The following is a 20,339-nucleotide window of genomic DNA, read 5'->3' on the forward strand; positions in this document are numbered from 1 at the left end:
TTATTCCAAAGTCATCTTCAGTATAATATATATATATATATATATATATATATATATATATATATATATATATATATATGACTGGTAAAAAATGTTCTGTAACAACAGAATTCCATCTAATAAAAGGAGCCCATAAAAACACCAAAATATAGAGAAAAAGTACTATATTTCAGAGACTGCTGTCTCCCTCTTCAGGTAGATGAATGAGAAAAGTTTACAGAAAAGGTGGTATTTATACCAAGAGGTCCATCCACAAACAAGCCATTTTAAGTCACCCCCGCTGATAATCTTCCTTTAATCTTCTTAAGGGTTGGTTGAATGAAGACGTTGTCGATCGTGTCCGAAATCCATGCTCCTTTTGAGATGTTCATTACCTGCCTCTCTTTTCTTAAGGCCGATTCCATCATTTGACTCTTGTACCGGCAGTTGCTGCTATAAATTACACGTGACAAATTCCAGTTTATTCTATGGTTATGTTCATTTATATGGTACAACTGCCGGTACAAGAGTCAAATGATGGAATCGGCCTTAATAAAAGAGAGGCAGGTAATGAACATCTCAAAAGGAGCATGGATTTCGGACACGATCGACAACGTCTTCATTCAACAAACCCTTAAGAAGATTAAAGGAAGATTATCAGCGGGGGTAACTTAAAATGGCTTGTTTGTGGATGGACCTCTTGGTATAAATACCACCTTTCTGTAACTTTTCTCATTCATCTACCTGAAGAGGGAGACAGCAGTCTCTGAAATATAGTACTTTTTCTCTATATTTTGGTGTTTTTATGGGCTCCTTTTATTAGATATATATCTATATATATATATATATATATATATATATATATATATATATATATATATATATATATACTTTTTCAAAAGGTTGACATTTACTACTAATGCCGAAACTAGAAAAAAATTTGGGTCTTATGAAAAAAACACGAGATTGCTGAAAGACTTTTGGAGGGACGATTCACATTCTATTTCAAGTTTTTGTGTGGAAAATACGTCGAAATTCATATCGAGTGGAAACTTTTGCGAAACTGAAGATGAAGGAGTACACTTTAAAAACCATGTAGTATAGCGTGTATCATATTCTTCAGGCTGTGACATTTGCCTGACTGAACAGGAGATTTCAGTAGAAGGAACTTGGAGTTCAGAAGCTATATTAAAATCCGATTTATTTCAGTTCGGGAAAGGCTTAGGAACCCAGGGTTAGCCCGACGGCGATGGAAGGCAGGACGGGATAATGCATAGTTAGGTATGACGAAGGCGAAGCACAACCACAGGGGATGAGAGAGTATGTGGCAGACCCATTTGCACTTGTGGAAGGCAGCCCTTATAGAAGAAGGCCGTCCCAGATATATCATTATATATTATATATTGACTTTACCAGCGACTGTGCCGTTGTAATAGCAAACCCTCTTACATCGGATTATGTATATATATATATTATATATATATATATATATATATATATATATATATATATATAATATATATATAATCCGATGTAAGAGGGTTTGCTATTACAACGGCATAGTCGCTAGTACAGTCAATTTCTGTCGCTGTGAATAATGTCATTTGTCCCTTGATGCAGTTTGTGGCTCGGAACGGAGTTTTGGATAATAATGAGGAAGGATGATTTTGGTTTTGTGCCTGCTAAGTATTTAAGTGATTTACAACCAAAGTTGTATTATGCAACGAATAATCACCCACAGTCTTATTTTTACTTGTAAATTGATTTGTTCATTCTATTCTTATTACATCAACATACATTAACAAGCGTGCATCGACAGAGTTACATGTAGGTTTATAATAATCCAACCTGCTTATTTTATCCTACACCACAGGAAGTATTGAAGGCTAATATATAAACTGTATCTACTTTTCGTTAAAAAAAAGAGCATCATCAATTCGACTTCAGTTTAATATTAAAATCTGCTAGTATTCTTCTTTTTCTCATAAGAGTAAAACCAACACATGAAGAAATCCCAAAATATTAAAAGAATTACTCAGTTTTCTTTCTTTTTGATCAAGGTCACTGTCTGACATGGCCGCGGGTTTCGCAATGAAATGAAATGAAAAAAGAAAATATCGGAAGATGCTTAGATTGGATCCATTCCTGCCCTAAAGGAAACGATTTTGCTTGAGCAAACTCGCAAATAATAATAATGTTAATAATAATACTACAATGGGACACCATAGTAGATGAGAAAGAAAGAAAGAAAAAATTTATAATTATCAAGACCTGAAAATAGAAATAAGAAGGATATGGGATAAGCCAGTGGAAATTGCACCCACAATCATAGGAACACTAGCCACGATCCCAAGATCCCTGAACTTGGAAAACTAGATGCTGAAGTAGCCCCGGTCTCATGCGGAAGAGAGTGCTACTAGAAACAGCGCACACAGTAAGAAAAGTGATGGACTCCTAAGGAGGCAGGATGCAACCCGGAACCCCACACTATAAAAACCACCCAGTCGAAGAGGATGACTGTGATAGACCAAAAGAAGAAAATAATAATAATAATAATATTGATGAACCTAATCTCTCTTCCTAAGGATTGACTTCCAAGAAGTTTTTGAATTGCTAGCATACACTTCATCATTATCGTCATCATCGCAAAATGTGCAAATGGATCAGCCACAGACTGTTTCATCCTCTGTACTTCAGCTGCATCTAACTTCTCTCATTCCATTTGACCTCCAGTCTCCGTCCGGGTAACCCTCGGCTCCTCAACCTCTCCTCTAGAACTGAAGTGAATCTTTTCACGTTACCAATTGAACTCAAAGTCAATCACTGTCTTCCCTGGTCAGTCAACCAAGTGTCACAGCCAGGAGAGTGATAATGATGCTCGTTATATTTTATTTTTGAAGTGTGCTTCTTCATCCTCAATTTCGCAAAAGTTTCAACTCGAAATGACTCTCGACGTATTTTCCACAGCAAAACTTGCAATGAAATGTGCCTCGTCCGCCCTAAAAGTATTTCAGCATTCTCGTGTTTCTAAAAAAATCTAAATTTGTTTTTCTTTATTTTTTTTCTTTTTTTATAGTGTCGTCATTTTCAGTAAATATCATCCTTTGGAAAAGTAGACATTACATAAAATATCACTACCCAATGTGAGGAGTTTGCTTTTACAAAAGCATAGTCATTTACTAAGCTAGGGATAATTTCATTTGTCCCCTGATGCAGTTTGTGACTTGGAACAGATTTGGGGTTAGAATGAGGCAGGATGGTTTGGTCGAGTGCATGCTAAATAATTAAAAGATTAACTACCGAATTTACATTTGTTTGTAATTATCATAACACAAAGAACGAAGTTGGATAGTATCAAAATATAGGAATATTATTTTTGTAGTTCAGCACGTAGCGAATGAACGATCACCTACAGTTGTTATTGTTAGTAACATGACTTGTAACATATTAATATAAATCAACTAGCGTTCAAGGGGCAAAGTTACAAGCTGAATTATAATAATCCTATACGCTTATTTTCTGATAAAACGTGGGAAATACTGACGTCAAATATATACGCTTTACCTACTATTCCGCTTTCCATCCGTTTATAAAGGATTCTTTACAAAAGATACTCTCCGTTGACAAAAAACATCTAAATTAAATATTATACTTCTCAAGAATTTAATTTTCTTAACGAGGAATCTCAAAGAATAACTCTCTTCCGATATGTTTCGTGACATAAAGTTGACAGTCTGCAGATTTATAAAATTGTCCGTCGGCAGTTTTATTTTATATATTTTTTATGGAGCATAAATCAGAAAGAACCATTTCCTGTCATCGGAAAGTTAGAGATGACAGAGACACAGACAACTTTCGCTGCGAGACTGCAAAACAAGACGCCTCCAAGCGGAAAAAAATGATAGATCGGTCTTCAAAATTAGGCTTTTATTCTTCAAATCTTTTCCTTTTCCTTTTCCTCTCCCTTTCCCTTTGCGTTATCTTAACGTTCCTTTTATTTCCTTTTATTTCGTTTTCTTGTTTTGAATCTACTCGCACACCCTTAGTACATCTAAGATCACAACTCTTGCACGAATGATTTTCTCATCCCTTCTTTCTCTGTTCATGATTTTCATTCGCATCCACTCCTTCTCTTCCAACCTTTTCTAAACATCGATTTCCCGAAATCACAATGTCACCTTTGACATTCTCCCCGAAACTGTTTTGGGAGATCGCGCAATACTTTTCACAAGGAAAATGTTCTAATTAGAATTCCAGAAATTCTGATGAAATTATTTCGCCTTCTCTTCGCGGTACCCTGATGGAAGTTCATTCAGATGGGATGAAGGAAAAGGATGCTGTCATTGGTTGCTGAATAAACAGGATGGGGGTGGGCGGGGTTCGGGGGAGTGTTTGTATCATGAAAATTTATATTTTGTTTTGAATTTCGTCTCATTGATTGGATACCAGAGCAAATTGGGTGAAAAATGTAGTCTCTGGAATTAACTCGATACCTTACGGTGGCCTTTAGGAATTTCTATTTAACTATTCATTTGTGAGAAGTGATGGCTTTGGGTCTATCTCTCCTTCTCCTCCCCTTCCATCACGCGCGCCTCCACCCATTAACCTCTCTCTCTCTCTCTCTCTCTCTCTCTCTCTCTCTCTCTCTCTGTGCCCATCACCCTTTATCCTCTTTTTCTGTGACAATTATGATTGTTTCTTTAATTATGTCTTTCATTTTTATAATCGTACGCTAAGCCCTTCAAGTCCCTCTAAACAAATCCGGCTCAATTTCAGCTTTTAACACAATGACGTCAGTAACTGTACTATATAATTCCGAAACGTTAGGTGGCCCCTCGTTGCCATCCATTTCGTCTCAGGTGTTCCGAAGGTAGATTAAGAGAGATTACCGTCGCCTTTCTTCTTATTCTCTTCTCGCTGAAGTCATTAGGATGATTAGGGAACAGATTTATGTGGCAGCTAGTTTTTTCAAGGGTGGAAAACTTTCGCTCCCACATTTGTCTGGTCTAACAGCGTTTGAGTTATATTCATATTCACTTGGCAGATTTCAAACACATTCTCCTTATAGTTATTTTTTTAAATGGTAGAGTAAAAATGAGTGAATTTTTAAGGCTCAATGGAAAACTTAAAAAAAAAAAGAGTGGATCTTTAAACACTATGGAAAACTTAAAAAAAAAAAAAAAAAAAAAAAAGAGTGAATCTTTAAGACTCAATGGAAAACTTAAAAATAAGTCCCCTCCATAAGAAAAATTCAAACCCTCAGAGATGCTTTCATTTATATTCACCTCATACATTTTGATACAATATTTTAGTGTTGCTGATAGCTAATTAGTAAAAATCAGTCAAGTTTGGAAAAAATATAGGAACAGTTTTTTTTAATGAGCTTACCATGAATTATATATTAAAAATCTTTGAAAATGTGATGAGATTTTTTTTTATCTTCGCGATCTTGTAATTTTTGAGATACATTAATTCGTTTTATGTATCCAAATTAATATGTGATGAAAAAATCAGTCAGTCTTTAGAACTTAACTGGAAAATGTAGAAAATATGTCATGCAATTACACTTCCAGAATTAGTAACGGGGTAATATGTGAAATCTTAATTTTTTAATGCATTTTTTAGATAGAAGACAATAGAATAAAAAAAACATACCTAAATTTTTTTTATGACAGTCGCATATTGGAAATGAAATATATAACATGCGCCTCTGTATCTTTTTCCTTGGATGATCCCGGGATGAATTTTTTTTCTTTATCCAATTTTATAAAAGATTGGATTGCATAAATCCATAACCAAATGAGTAGTGGCGCGTGGACGGACTGAAGTAGATCAATAGATTTTCTATCGCGTTTCCTCTTACATATTGCCGCTGAAAGTTGACACAGATTCACTTGTTTGCACAGAGCGAGTTTCGTAAGTTTTTTCCTACCCCCATTTTTTACGACATTCCCTTGCGAGCTTATTCGAGTCCGTGTTTTTCTTACTCATGAGATTCCCTTAAAAAGTTAGCAGAGGCGGAACGTACCAGGGACGATTTAACTTGAGGTCTGAAGCATTTTCGGTCTTATTTCGCATTTATTTCTCATTGATGGTTTGCACAAACGCCGAGGGATCTTTTTTTTTGGGGGGGGTGTGTGTTTTTTTTTTTTTTTTTTTTTTTTTTTTTTTTTTTTTTTTTTTTTTTTTTTTTTAATTAATTTTGGAATGTTCTTCATGACAAAATATTATACCTCTGAAAATTTCATTGATGTAACTTAGTCAAAAATGGGTATATAAAACCAAATAAAAAATATAAAGTCTAATGTAAACAATTAAGAGTTCATTCATAGCTACTTTCTATATAGTTAATAAGGTATTTTAACAAACAAAGAGACCGGGTAAATACACATAGTAGTCATTTTACTTCGTTTTCACGTTAAATTTCTGCAAAAGATTGTCCCAAGTAAAGGATCATGTACCCAGTGCAATGCATACTCTTAATGCTTTTCATCAACTCAAAAAAGGTAAAATAAATTGCTGTTAGTCATTACCTGTGCTGTCGCGGATGACAGACGGCCAAAAAGTTCTGCTTCACGAGAGACATCTTATTTTCCAGGAGACACTGTATTTGACAGATGACATTGAACTTTACATAAGACATTGTATTTTACATGAAACATTGTCTCTCTCGCAAGTGACATCCAAGCCTTTTTTATTTATTTTTTTCTCATCTAAATGAAAATGTCAAGTGAAAACCGAGGTGGTGGGAGACCTGGTATCTGCTGTTTCTGATGTAAGAAGTTTTTATTTTGGACACAGTTCGTCGTAGACTCGTAAGAAAAGGGAAGGGAAAATTTTACGTTTGTGAATTAGTTAATGAATCCTTGGTGAAATGAAAGCGGTCCCAGCATAAAAGAGATAAACCATAATAATACCAGAAATAGATAAAGAAATGAGTTCGAATATATTAATGAAAATCTAACCCTTGTAAAAGCAGCTCGGAATGTAATGTACACAAGAGATCTATAAATAGAAGTAAAGTCGTACCGTTTATAACTTAAAAATATTAGAAATCAAAGGAGATACAATGCAATTAAGAGTGAAAAATAGATCCATTGCAGGAAATATTTGAAATCAAAGGAGATACAGTGCAACTAATTAAGGATAAAAATAGAACCAGTACAAGAAATATTAGAAATCAAAGTTGGTACAATGCAAAGTATCAAGAATGAAAAATAGAACCATTACAAACACATTTTGGGATGTCTGAAAGTAATGAAAGTGTACTGATAAAGAGTAGTGAAACACATTACGCAGTTATATTAAGCAACGACCAAAAAGCTATAGGGAAGACTTTCACAGCTTGAAAATGAAAGGAACTTGTTTAGAATAATAGCACATCAACAGCATGTGAATGTTGATGGTAAGTAAAGCGAGTAGCTCGCACTAAATGAAAGGAAACAGAAACGTAGGTTTATAGTGGAAATTCCTTATGGAAGATGACCAATTAGGATATTTTCTAGGTATGGCCTTGCATCTAAATCATATGCGCACATTCGGGGAAAAGAAGAGTTAAGTACCAGTTATTTTATCTAGAACGTGGGTTACTAATGATATCCAACTGGCAAAAAAAAAAAAAAAAAAAAAAAAAAATCCATCCCTGACCGGACTAGGATCTGAATCTGGTACCAGACACCAGCATCTCTGCAGCAGGTACAGGAAAACTTATGAGCAATTATCAAATTTTTTTTGGCAGATTTTCTGGGAAGACACAAGTTTAAAGGTGATGATAACACTAAGTATTGCCGAGCATCTAGAATACTCATATACAGGGCTACTCATGCGCAGTCCTTGAAGTGGGAAGATGGTATGACATCAGCCTCTCTAGAAAGCACTTGGTTTTGCAAGACTTGAGACTACAATCCCATTGATCGTTCATAATTTCACGTACCAGGGAGAGAGAATAATAGTAAAAAGGTTTGCATCAGCCGAATCTTGTGCTGTCTTGCTTCAATATTGTAGTAAATACAAAAACAACAAAGGTTCCTAAACCTCCCTTGTAGAACGCCAGAACCTGACAGGTCCAGGATCACAGCGAACTTCATCAAACAAAAGCTCACTCCTGTCATTCGTCATGGTTGTACATTAAGCTGGCCTCATGCCTGCATGGGGTCCAGCTCCTAGATCAGCGTTTCTTAACCTTGGGTGCTAGCACCCCGCGGGGGTGCTGAAATCAACTTCAGGGGGTGGTGGGGAAGGTGACATATGAGGCGGTAAAATATCAGTGTTTCTGTAGTGAAGGAATACATTTGGACAAATGTATTTTTAAGCAAAATTTTTGCATTTTTAAAAAATTTAATAAATGCATTGATGAGTATTTTTTATTGAGTTTGTCCATGATCTTTCCTTTATTGTCTTATTGATTTTGCCAATGCTATTGCCATAATTACTGTTTTTGTTTTGGAGAATGAACCAAATATACGATCAAGATGCACTACACTTGTCTTTACTTTACTCTTGTCTTGTAGTAACTAGGTGTTAACCTATGGTTGGGGGTGCTGGACTGCTTAGGCCTGACCAAAAGGGGTGCTGAGGTCGAAAAAGGTTAAGAGACGCTGTCCTAGAGCAACCTATGAATCTGGCAGTTAGTTCGAAACCCTGAAAATAGTTTTCATAACCTAAAGTACCCAAATTGCATAGATTAGTTATTAGAGAAATAATAATAATAATAATAATAATAATAATAATAATAATAATAATAATAATAATAATAATAATAATAATAATAGTAAAAAGATTGCATCCGTGTGTCTGCACATTCGTTAAATCCTTCTTAAAGTGTAAATCCGAAATACAAAAGTGTGGTGCCGTTGGAGTCGTAAAAAAAATGAGAATCATGCCGATATAATTTTTAACTTGATTATGACCTTTTACGTTGAATGGGAGCTAAAAATGTATAGCGGTAATTAACGTTATTGGGAAATGTGAATTTTACCAGTCTCTCGTGGTTTTTCACTACTACTACTACTACTACTACTACTACTACTACTACTACTACTACTACTACTACTACTACTACTAATAATAATAATAATAATAATAATAATAAATAATAATAACAACAGTAGGATCAGTAGCAGCATCATAATGAATTGTTGCTTAGGGAAAAAATTCTAAGAACAGAATCACTGTCTTTTTGTCTCCTGTTATGTAGGTTACCGTTCTCTCGGGAGCAAACAAACAACTCCATTTCCTCGTGAAAAGGTTATATTCTATAAAAAAAAAAAGTAGTTCTCGAAGCTGAGCCTCCAATCTACACCGACAAAATTAAAGTTTTTAAAACTTTACCCTTGCCTACTCGTCATATCGTTCGTTTTATATGATAATGTCCTATTTCATATTCTTTTGATGAAAATAATCATTCTTACCGGTAGTGTAAAACCATTCTCCTAAGAAACGAAAGAAAAAGATAAGATAAAATACTACAGTAAGTCTGCTGTTCTTTAAATAGATTCGGCGGGAACGCCATTTCTGTGATTTTCCAGAGACGACTGTTTGGTTGTCAATAAGCTTCGCTTCAGTGGTGCTCGATATTTATGTTGAAGACTGTTTCCTTTTCCTTTCGTTTTCCAGATACATCTATTCAGCTCCGAGATTGAAATTCATCCGAAATCTCACCTTCACTGAGGACAAACTGAGAAGTTTGTAAGTATAATTTGATCTTATCAGATCTGTCCTGTGGTCTGTACATCTTCGTGAGGTACAGATTTCATTAAGGATGAAAATATTGTTTAGAATAATGGAGGTATTATTGTAAACCATCTCTGAGTAATTTTACACCGAAGAACAGTTTGATAATACATTTAAATTTATCATATTTATGTAGTTCGTAGGCAGTGATAATATTCTTTAAATTTCCAGAAGGATTGTGAGTTCGGGCCTAGAAGCAGTTCCTAATCTACGGTTCAACAGTAATGAGATACTTCATATGATGTAAGTAAAACCTTGCAAATACGAATGTACTTTGGGGGAAGTTATGCAACTGCAGAATTCGGTACTAGCTAATTGGCAAAGCCGTTTCTTTACTTGTTTTTCATCATAAATCCATAACATCCGAAGGATCTGCTGAAGAAATCGATAATCATAGTATTACACAGCCCTCCATATATTTAGTACTTCTGTCGTTCCGGACTGTTATCTCCTTTCTTCCCTTAAAGCTCACACTTCTTCATTTTTTGTGCGTGTTCTTTGGGCCTGGGCTTGAAAAGGGCATTACTATTAGGCTGCAACCTTAATTTTTGTTGTTGTTGTAGAAAACTAGCTATTTTTCCAACAGCTGCATTAGGGAACGAGTCTTTGTGCCATAAATATTCCTCGCGTTCAGAGACACATCATTAATCCACTATGTATTGTATAGGCCTGATCAGCAGTATGTCGATGCCACATAATATAGTGGGACATTTATCTCTCTCTCTCTCTCTCTCTCTCTCTCTCTCTCTCTCTCTCTCTCTCTCTCTCTCTTATGGTTTTTAAAATTCAAGTTGATTTTGATTTCTTCATGCTATATCCCAGTGCTTTCGGTAGAAATATACGCAAATATACTGTTCATCCATTGGAATTTTATAGTAGTATTTTCCATCCTTTGGTCTCTTTTAGTACCTGTCCCAAATAAAAGCGATAACAGGTTCTAAGTTCTTTAAGTGTCTTTAACCATCCAAAATATCCCAACCTTTAAAAGACCAAGTTCCATAGACACGTCCCTTCTTCAGATTTAAAAAAAAAAAAAAAAAAAAACATTATTTATCTCCTTTCCTTCCTCATAGTTTTATAGCAGTGTTTGCTCCACACACTTTTGAGTGGCAGTTAAATTCATCTTCTTCTACGTTTCCCGTTTTGATGTTCTTTGTACACTTGAGCTTCACCTCTGTACAGAAGAGTTTTACCGGGAACTGTCTGTTTCGTACAGAAAACATTTACCTCCACACAGAAATCACAATACTGTTCAGAAAGCTTTCACTACCGTTCAGAAAACTTTAAGTTCCGCACGGAAAACTTTCTTTAGATTTAGCGTGAAAAAAATTCTTTTCATGCCTTCCAGCGTTTAAGCTCCTACGATGTGCTTCCTCACTTCCTCAACCACGATATCCCCAGTCCCTCTCTTGTCCCAATTAATCGGTCGCTTATCGCTTTTCCCTCAATCTACAAAAAAACTTTTTTTCAAATGCCAACTTAGCCAACTTTTTTTTTTTTCAAATTTCCATTTAATCTTTTCATGTCCTACATTACATTCGAACAGATTAATTTGGGTAGGCAGGTCATAGAGAATAGCAATATTCCTCTATCTAGGCTGAACCTCTCTCATGACTCCTGAGTACTGATAATCACAAGGTTACTGGGAACAAGCCGATTTTACATTTAAACTTCATTCCCAGAAATAACTTCTCTTTTCCCGTTTTTGCGGACAATGTATTTTTACGTTTCGCAACAACTCACGAGAAGAAATAGCCTAAAAAGAGAGAGAGAGAGAGGGAGAGAAAAAGAAAAGAAAAAGAAAAGGGAACAAAGCACATGAATAACCGGCGAGGGGAATAAGGCTAAATGTTAAAGCCGTTTGTCTACAGGGAACCAGAACAGCGAAATGGAACTAAAGGAAAATCATCGGCGGGAAATAAAAGGAAACGAGGAAAAGAGTAGCGTAAAAGCCGTTATGTATTATCCAATGTAGTACGGTACCCTTTCAGTGTCATCGTTAATGGGACTGCCGCCCACGAATAAACGGGTTAAGCTGAGCCGTAACAAAGATCCCACATGAGCCTTTACAGCACGAACCCAAAAATTGATCTAACCCCCTAAAACGAACGAACCTTTCGAAGGGTAACTATTTTTTCCTTACATTTGTGCAGTCGTGATTGTCAGAAGGTCTAGGGAAACTTGAGTGTCTGTTACCATTAGATTTCCAAGCGCCTCAGTGGCGTGAACGGTTTGGTCTTGACCTGCAACCTCGGTGGCTGCGAGTTCGATCCTCGGGCATTCCATTGTGGTGTGGGAGATGTGTATTTCTGGTGATAGAAGTTCACTCTCGACGGGGTTCGGAAGTCACGTAAAGCTGTTGGTCCCGTTGCTGAATAACCACTGGTTCCATGCAACGTAAAAACACCATGCAAACAAACAAGTTACAATTTGTGACGCATTCTTCAGATATCGGAACCAAGACGAATTCATCCACTAGAAGGGCAGAGTTAAGAAAATTGGGAAAGTTTTTTTTTTTTCTTTTTTTTTTTTTGAGCTCCATTCAGAAGTGAGTCACGACCATGTAGGCTTCCATAAATTTTGGTCGGCTACTGCGTGTATTAGATATAAGCTCTCCCAATCACCCGAAATAGCGTGGGTGCCTTCAGACCAACCCCGGAACCAAACTCAATTCTTTATGAGGAACCTGACCGACCGCACCTCCTGGAAATGAAAAGCCTTTTCTCTGTCTGTTCGCGTGTGTGTTCATCTGGAGTTTCTAAGACATGAAGCAAATTGGCAATTTATCGGCCATAATCTAAATCATGATGGTCACTTAGGTTAAAATACGAAACTTATATTTATAGGTCATAAGTCAGTGCAAATAAGGACAGTCTGCATGTTAATCATGGTCTGAAATCGAGTCATGACATAATGACAAACCTTGCTTATAATTTTTCGAAAAATTTTCAATTAATTCCTGGAAAAGCATTATAGAGACCCTGTATTCATCACGCTAGATTTATAAGAAGAAAACAATTAGTTTCTGGCCAAGGCCGACGCAGTTAAAAACAAGTAAACAATGCGACGAAGTTTCTTCGGTTTAGTCGAGTTTTCTGTACAACGTATATTACTGTATGAGCCGCGGCCCATGAATCTTTCAGCCATGGCCCGGCGGTTTCATGTCTTAAAGCATTGCCAGACCCAAGATCATGGCTAATCTTTCACCTTGAATAAAATAAAAAGTGCTAAGGCTAGAGGGCTGCAATTTGGTATGTTAGATGATTGGAGAGTGACTGATCAACACACCAATTTGCAGCCCTCTAGCCTCGGTAGTTTTTATGATCTGAGGGCAGACAAAAAAAGTGCGGACGGACAGACAAAGCGATCTCAATAGTTATGCTTTACAGAAAACTAAAAATGAAATATTAAATCCACTGGTCACATTTTCCATTTCTCTGGAAATACAGCTGACGTAGTACTGTAAAGGCTTTCCTTCTCCATTTCCGAATCTGATTTTTTTCTTTTACGAATACTGCCGAAGTTCTTCGAAATTCTAAGGAGAAATAAAATGTGGCTCGTGAGAAGATCACTTAAAATTACGCTCAAATGTCAAAGTTTTATTTAAAAATAACAAACGTATGGGAGTTGTACATTGACTCTCTCTCTCTCTCTCTCTCTCTCTCTCTCTCTCTCTCTCTCTTGAACGCTGGACGAATTTCTCTCCTGACAGGAGTTCGAGCCTCCGCAGCGAGAAGGGACTGATTCTTCCTTCCTTTCCTATTTAGAACTTTCAAGGACTTCAGTGAAAGAAGTACCCACACATAATAGAAAATCGAAAGCTTAGGAGTTCTGACGAACAAATATATTCTCACGTGCGCACGTGAGGGTCATTTCTACACGAGTAGCGAGAAACGGAGAAACATACGTATGTCAATAGCACTTCATGTACCTGCGTCCCTATTTCGAGCGCAGTCCTTGGGTGGGAGTTCCTTCTGTTCTCTTCACCTTTTTTTTTTCCTCCATTTTTTTAATGACCCCTTCAGACCACTTTTGTCCCGTGAGCTCATTATATTCTAAGGATTTTACCCTTCCCAAATCTTGTTTCCTTCCTTCTTGACCTTTCTCCGAATCTCCTCCTTGGTCTCGTGAACAGAAATACACATTCCCCCTTTCTGTCTTTCTCTTTCTCCACTTACACACACACACACATGTTCTCGCTCGTTTGTGTAAATTTTTGTCATTTATACTGGTATAACTTTCGTAAATTCACAAATATGAAACCAAAAATATAATTAAATATCGAATTCACTGTAACTTAGACGAGAGGGCAGTTATAATTTACATGTGCATCTGCCCGGCCAGGGTTCGATTTTGGGCATTCGTTTAAGATACAATAGTATAAGTAGATTTTGACCATCCGGGTTTCAGGATTGTATATATGTTTATGTATGATATCTATGTTACCGGCAGATAGCGAAACCAGGCATTTCACGAACAGCCAGAAATTTCCGGCAGACAGCGAAATGCACTTCGGGACATTTGATCATCCCAGGGGTTAGTACTAAACACGGCGAAACAGTGTAGTTGTCTGCACATTAATGGTTACGTAGGTGCCGGAATAATTTTTTTTAATTTTTTTTTATTTTCGAGGAAGCCGACAGAAAGTTTACCCTAATATCCCGAGTCGGAAGAAATGGAAGGAGACAGGAGGAGAGTTGTGATGTTGAATCCCTAACTACCACATAACTAATCCAGTGCTTGAGTCAACATTGCGGTCAAGCCTCTTAGTCAGTGGATTTCTCCAAAAGTCGTGAAATGACTCTTCTTTCGGGACACACATATCTGTCGATGACATTTGGTCTCACCATTTATAAATCTGTTTCTGTTTATTAGTAGGAAAGCCATTGGGCTGTGCAATCCAATGCTCTTTTCTAGCCCAGTTCGCACTTAAACTGGAAGATTAGGTGTTGGAAACCAGGTGCTTGATTTCATGAGCAACTTTTAATGAGCCTAGATCCAGTGGCGGAGCCTAGGTCCTTTTTGTCTGGTTTTCCCCAGAGTAATATAATGCTTTGGGGCCTTCGTTACTATTTTGTTTCTACCGGTGGCGTGATTGTTGGTCCAGAGAAAAGTTGATGCTGATCTTGTTGAAGTTGTGGGCTATCCCCAAATGCGAAATGAGCCTGTTTGGACAGGGAACAGGAGCAGTTCAATGTGTGGTGGCGTCAGGAGAGGGTGCAGGAAGATTTAACGGGGCTATGATTTTCAAGAGATGATTTTTTTCTAGGGATTAAGTAGAAATCAGCAAATAAGAATTTAAAACCTAATTGTATTAAAGCATATTTTTATCCAAGGCCACAGAAATAAAATAAAACACTAGGCGAATTCTTTTTTGATTGATTCCTATTCCTTTGGACCCGGCCATATGTATCGTCACATGCTTTTAAGTGACTTGAGCATAAAAAGACATTTGTACAACGAGAGTCATTGCAATCCATAGCTTAAATTTGTATTAATCAGTCATGTTTTTTATTCCCAGTGAGCTGGACAGTAACAGGATTCAGAAGATCCACAGCCGGTCCCTACAAGTTCGAGTGGAGGAGTTGTAAGTAGAAAATCTTGTACTTTCAATTTTTTTTCCTTTTTAGGAGCTGCCTTGTGTTTATTGACTCGGTTTTTGCCCCATTAAGTAGTTCGTCATTTTGGTGAAGTATATGGCATTAAGCTACCGTAGGGCACGATGTCATTTTACACATATATAATTATCTTCCAGTGCCCTCATATTTAGCTGCTTTTGTTATTCCTTTTTATTTTTTATATAGTATGTCTAGATATTCAACGCCGATTAACCACCCTCCTTCCCACGCCCCCTCATGCACATACCCTTCTTCCCCTCACCCCCATCTCTCTCTCTCTCTCTCTCTCTCTCTCTCTCTCTCTCTCTCTCTCTCTCTATTTCTCTCTCTCTCTCTTTCTTTTCCTTTAGTTTAACCAGACCACTGAGTTAATCTCTCTCTGTCTCTTATGTTCTTATATTAATAAGAATTATGTATATTTTATGTGATTTTAAAAGTTATGAATTGCACATGTATCATAACCATCATGGTCATATTATTGAACAGACTGCGAAACCATTTCTGAACACTTCAATTGTTTGTTTTACAGGTCGCTCGGTTATAACCACATCCAGCAAGTGGAAAGAGAGGCCTTTTCAGGCTCCTATATTGGAAAACTGTAAGTTTGAAAACAAGATGTTCTATCATTTCCCGCGACTAGTAGGGTTTCGGACACGTTTTCGGTACTTGTTCGTTTCCTCTCGATCTCTCATTCACTTATTCACTGCATTGGCTTCTGGGGCATTGTTGTGAGTGAGTGAGTGAATAAATGAATGAGTCAGAGAAAACGTGACAAAGAAGACTAGAACAAAAAAAAGTTGCAGTAGATTTTCGATTATGTACATTTACCAAAACATTTTTTTATCAGCGGGATTCAATAGCTAATTCCCTTTCTGATACGATGATTGATTACTTAACAAGTAGCCAGACCATATGTGTATTCAAACGTTCCCTTTAAATGTAATTCTTTATTCCCAGCCGGTACTAAAAATTGGGGCCCCTTTATGAATCCTGAAAGCTCTGAAATCCCGTCGGGCGTAGATCTGAATGCCATCAGAGAAAACCGAATTTTTCTCCATCTGCAAGGAAATGCAATGATCGTGGTAGGTTAACTTGGGGCCTTTAGAAGTCATGACTCTAATTGAAATGGCAAATCTGGATTCAAATGCTGCCGCATCAAAGGAGGATATGAATAGGATTAGCCGAGGAGAAGTGAATGGGCTTTGATTGGCCGTTCGTGAATGAACGGGGTTGCAGTGAAAGAGACCCCAGCCAACACTCGCCAGGTGAAGGAAGGGGGAGACCTGTGTCGATATCCCCGTCGATCTTGAACTATTCCAGAACAAAAACCCTGGATCAAATGAAAATGAATTAGAGGAGGTATTTATAGAAATAATAGTTCCTCTGTGAGTGGATTTTTTTTCTTTTTTTTGAGCACAATGTTATTTTAAGGTACATCAATTATATTAGGGCTCCTTCTCCCTCCAAATCATAATTATCCACAAAGATTTTCTAGGAAATTTTGTGCCAGATTTCTGATTAAAACTAAAAGATAAATAATAATACAAGAAAGACACGTGTGAAGTACCTTCCGATTCATCTCTATCTCTCTTTCTCATACATACATACATATATATGAGTGTGTGTGTGTTTCCACATACACATAATATATATATATATATATATATATATATATATATATATATATATATATATATATATACATACATATATATATACATATCTAGCTATATATATATAGTATATGATATATGGATATAAATACATACACACCCGATTTTGCCCCATTTTGCTAATGCGCACATAAGAGGACTGACGCTTGTTGGTAGAAATGTACATAATATATGTTATGCGACATTACAAACGAACACACAGACGACTGAGAAGATATTTTTACCTGGAAAGAGGAAGAACTGTAACCTCATTTGTGACCGGGATGAGCGAGTACTCCATTAGCTTATCTTGTTTCACGTATTTTAGTGGAGTTATACCCTTTCCTGTTGAGACGAGACAAACCAAACTCCTTACAATCTATGCATTTTACATATTCCTTTTGAAGTCAATGAATCAAGTTTATATATTCTCACAGTTATTTTAGCATTGCTTCGTAAACTTTCTTGCATGAAACTGGATTTACTAATATTTCTTCTCAACTTTGAATAACCCAGCTTTAGAATCTGTCCAGTTAAGAGCATAACTGTTTTCACTAGCATGAGCGAGAATGGCACTGTTATCCTTTGCATAATAATGACGTGGTTTATTATCTACGTTTTATCATAATAGTTAAACTAGATAATCTCGTGAAAAACCAGAAAAACACTATAATATCCGTTTGACAGTTGCTAGGTATCCGGTTTATTCTAATAAAATGTTGGATGAACCACAAAAATGAATTCAGTGTTACGAAAGAAAGCATTCGTAAGAATATACATATCAGTGTAGGAGTGTATAATCTACATCCTATTTTTTTTAACGATATATTCAAAAGGCATATTTTGTAGGGGGTGCAGTTTGTCTAGTCTTGGTATTAAAGGTGTGAGACCATCTAGGAATCAAACACAAGACCTGCTTATTAATTTGTACTGTCACCATAGCATATACTATAATGCAGATTCACATCCGAGAAATGCGAAACCGGTAAGGATATATAGCCTGTCTTTCATTCTGTCTCTGGTACTTCGCATCTTAACATCTTGTGTTTCTGCGATTGCATGCATACGTACGCACACATACTCATATATATATAATATATAATATATATATATATATATATATATATATATATATATATACATACACACACACACACACACATATGTATATTATATATATATATATATATATATATATATAATATCTAATACTATATATATATTAATCTATATATATACATATATAGTAGATATAGATATTATATAGTATATATATATATATATATATATATATATATATATATATATATATATATTATTCGAGCTACAAATGTCCTTTAGTATCTAATTCACTCTACCTCGGAATGAATATATTTTCATATGTAAACCGAAGGGGAACTTTTTAATTGATAATAATTTCGTACTCTCGTGGGTTCGAACCAACGCCCAGCGGACAGAGAAGAAATCAGGACTTCAGTGAAATTATCGATTCGGCTAACAAGTGAGTTTATAAGTTTATACCGACTCCGACCTTACAAATCAAGTTCGAATTTGTTAACATGGTAGAGGGGGTTGGATATCGATTCTAATTCCGAATACCCGAGTTCGACGGTGATTTGTAAGGTCGGAGTCGGTATAAACTTATAACTTCGCTTGTTAGCCGAATCGATAACTTCGAAACCCATGGGGACGAAATTATTATCAACTAAAAATATTCCCCTTCGGTTTACATGTATGAAAATATATTAATTTCGAGGTAGAGTGAATTAGATATTAAAGGACATTTGTAGCTCGAATAATTTATATTAATCAAGGTGATGTGATAATTATTCATATTTATATATATATTTATATATAAATATATATATATATATATATATATATATATATATATATATATATATATATATATATATATATATATATATATATATATATACATATTATTGCATGAGTGTGCTAAAGTGTCATTGTCACGATATATTTTATCAAATTATATTTTCTTTTCAGGAGCCTCAAAGGGAACCAGGAACTGACTTATCTTCATCCGGATGCTTTTGAAGGCATTGGAAGCTTAAGGACTCTGTAAGTGTTGAAAGAAATTCTATCACACGTAAATATGACAGGGCAGTTAACATAAGAGTTTAAAGTTAAGAAGGTTTGAGTACACTCATGAAACATTCATGTCAATGCATTTTATGAATGGTGAGTACACAGAAAAGTCCCCACTCCACACCCCGCTCTCTCTCACTTTCTACATACATACACACAGGAACCTCTTCCCTTCAAGCCAACGGCAATCGCAGCTTATTCCTGTGTCCTGCTGGGAAATAAAGCGGCAATGTTTTCTTCACTCTCTCGGTCCGAAAGTGTCTGCATGTCCAGGGGCAAGGGGCATGAAGTCCCATACCCTGTATTGATGTTGCAACAAATTGAAGAAAATACGAAATGCATTCACGTCGTTTTGAATGAACTCTGATGTGGTACGGATGATAGAGAGTGTGTTATCGTTTATTTGTTTAGTGAAAGAGAGCTGAATATTATGGCACCCATGAAAACAAAATTAGAATAGCAAGGTGGACTTGTTCGGGAAGAGCAAGGAGTGGCTGAGAAATGCAGGGCAAGACGCAAATATCATGTGACGGTATAGTCTGCGAGTTTGTTATTCCACTTGGTGAAATGAATTTCGGTAGGAGAGATTCCTTTATGTGACCCAGGAATCGAAATGAGTGAAGTGAAAGCGTCTGAGGTAATATGAAGCGTGTGCTGCCTTGGTAGAATATGGAACAGATTCATGAAGATTGTTAGCAAACATGAAAGGAAGGCTCGGTGTTTTGAGGCGCTTTGGTTGCATGGACGGAGTGGAAAAGGATTCATTGGTGAAAAGGGCATTGAAAAAACGTTTTCAAAGAGTTGGGAGAAAATGTTGCTTGTATGGAGTGGGAAGTCTGTTGGAATGGAATGAACCTATTATTCATCAAGCGTGCGACGCAATGTGCTTAGGGGCTCAATGTGTTGTTAATGAACCTTTCGCGTGGTTAAAACGTGCATTAATGAATTAACCATTGTCCAGCTACATTTATTTTGTGAAAGTGTTCTTCACAGTGGTTTATCCTTAATTTACCCCTTGAAGAATGAGCATGTTTGCAACCGTTGTCTTATTTTCTTCTGGGATCGCGCCCTTTATTAAAGGAACCGACTTATTAGTTATAAATGTGCCTGTGAGCGTGTATCATCAAATTCAGAGACAACTGCGAGTACATAATAAAGGAATGCTTTCCATCATTTGTGCTTTAATCAGTAGAACTTGAGAACAACCAAATCATTTGTAATCAAGATATCAGCGTAGCTGGTGAGT

The 20,339-nt window shown here is 36.3% G+C and overlaps 1 protein-coding gene across 1 annotated transcript in view; it reads left to right on the top strand.

The window, feature by feature from the left end:
- LOC135219400 (uncharacterized) overlaps positions 1–20,339 on the top strand; it is a 269,936-nt gene that overhangs the window by 154,363 nt on the left and 95,234 nt on the right. Inside the window, exons 6-10 of the mRNA XM_064256148.1 lie at positions 9,595–9,666; positions 9,883–9,954; positions 15,233–15,298; positions 15,859–15,927; positions 18,992–19,066. Coding sequence (XP_064112218.1) covers positions 9,595–9,666; positions 9,883–9,954; positions 15,233–15,298; positions 15,859–15,927; positions 18,992–19,066 — 354 coding nt within the window. The remainder of the gene's footprint in view (positions 1–9,594; positions 9,667–9,882; positions 9,955–15,232; positions 15,299–15,858; positions 15,928–18,991; positions 19,067–20,339) is intronic.

Source organism: Macrobrachium nipponense, chromosome 1 (genome assembly GCF_015104395.2).
Source record: "Macrobrachium nipponense isolate FS-2020 chromosome 1, ASM1510439v2, whole genome shotgun sequence".
Taxonomy (NCBI): domain Eukaryota; kingdom Metazoa; phylum Arthropoda; class Malacostraca; order Decapoda; family Palaemonidae; genus Macrobrachium; species Macrobrachium nipponense.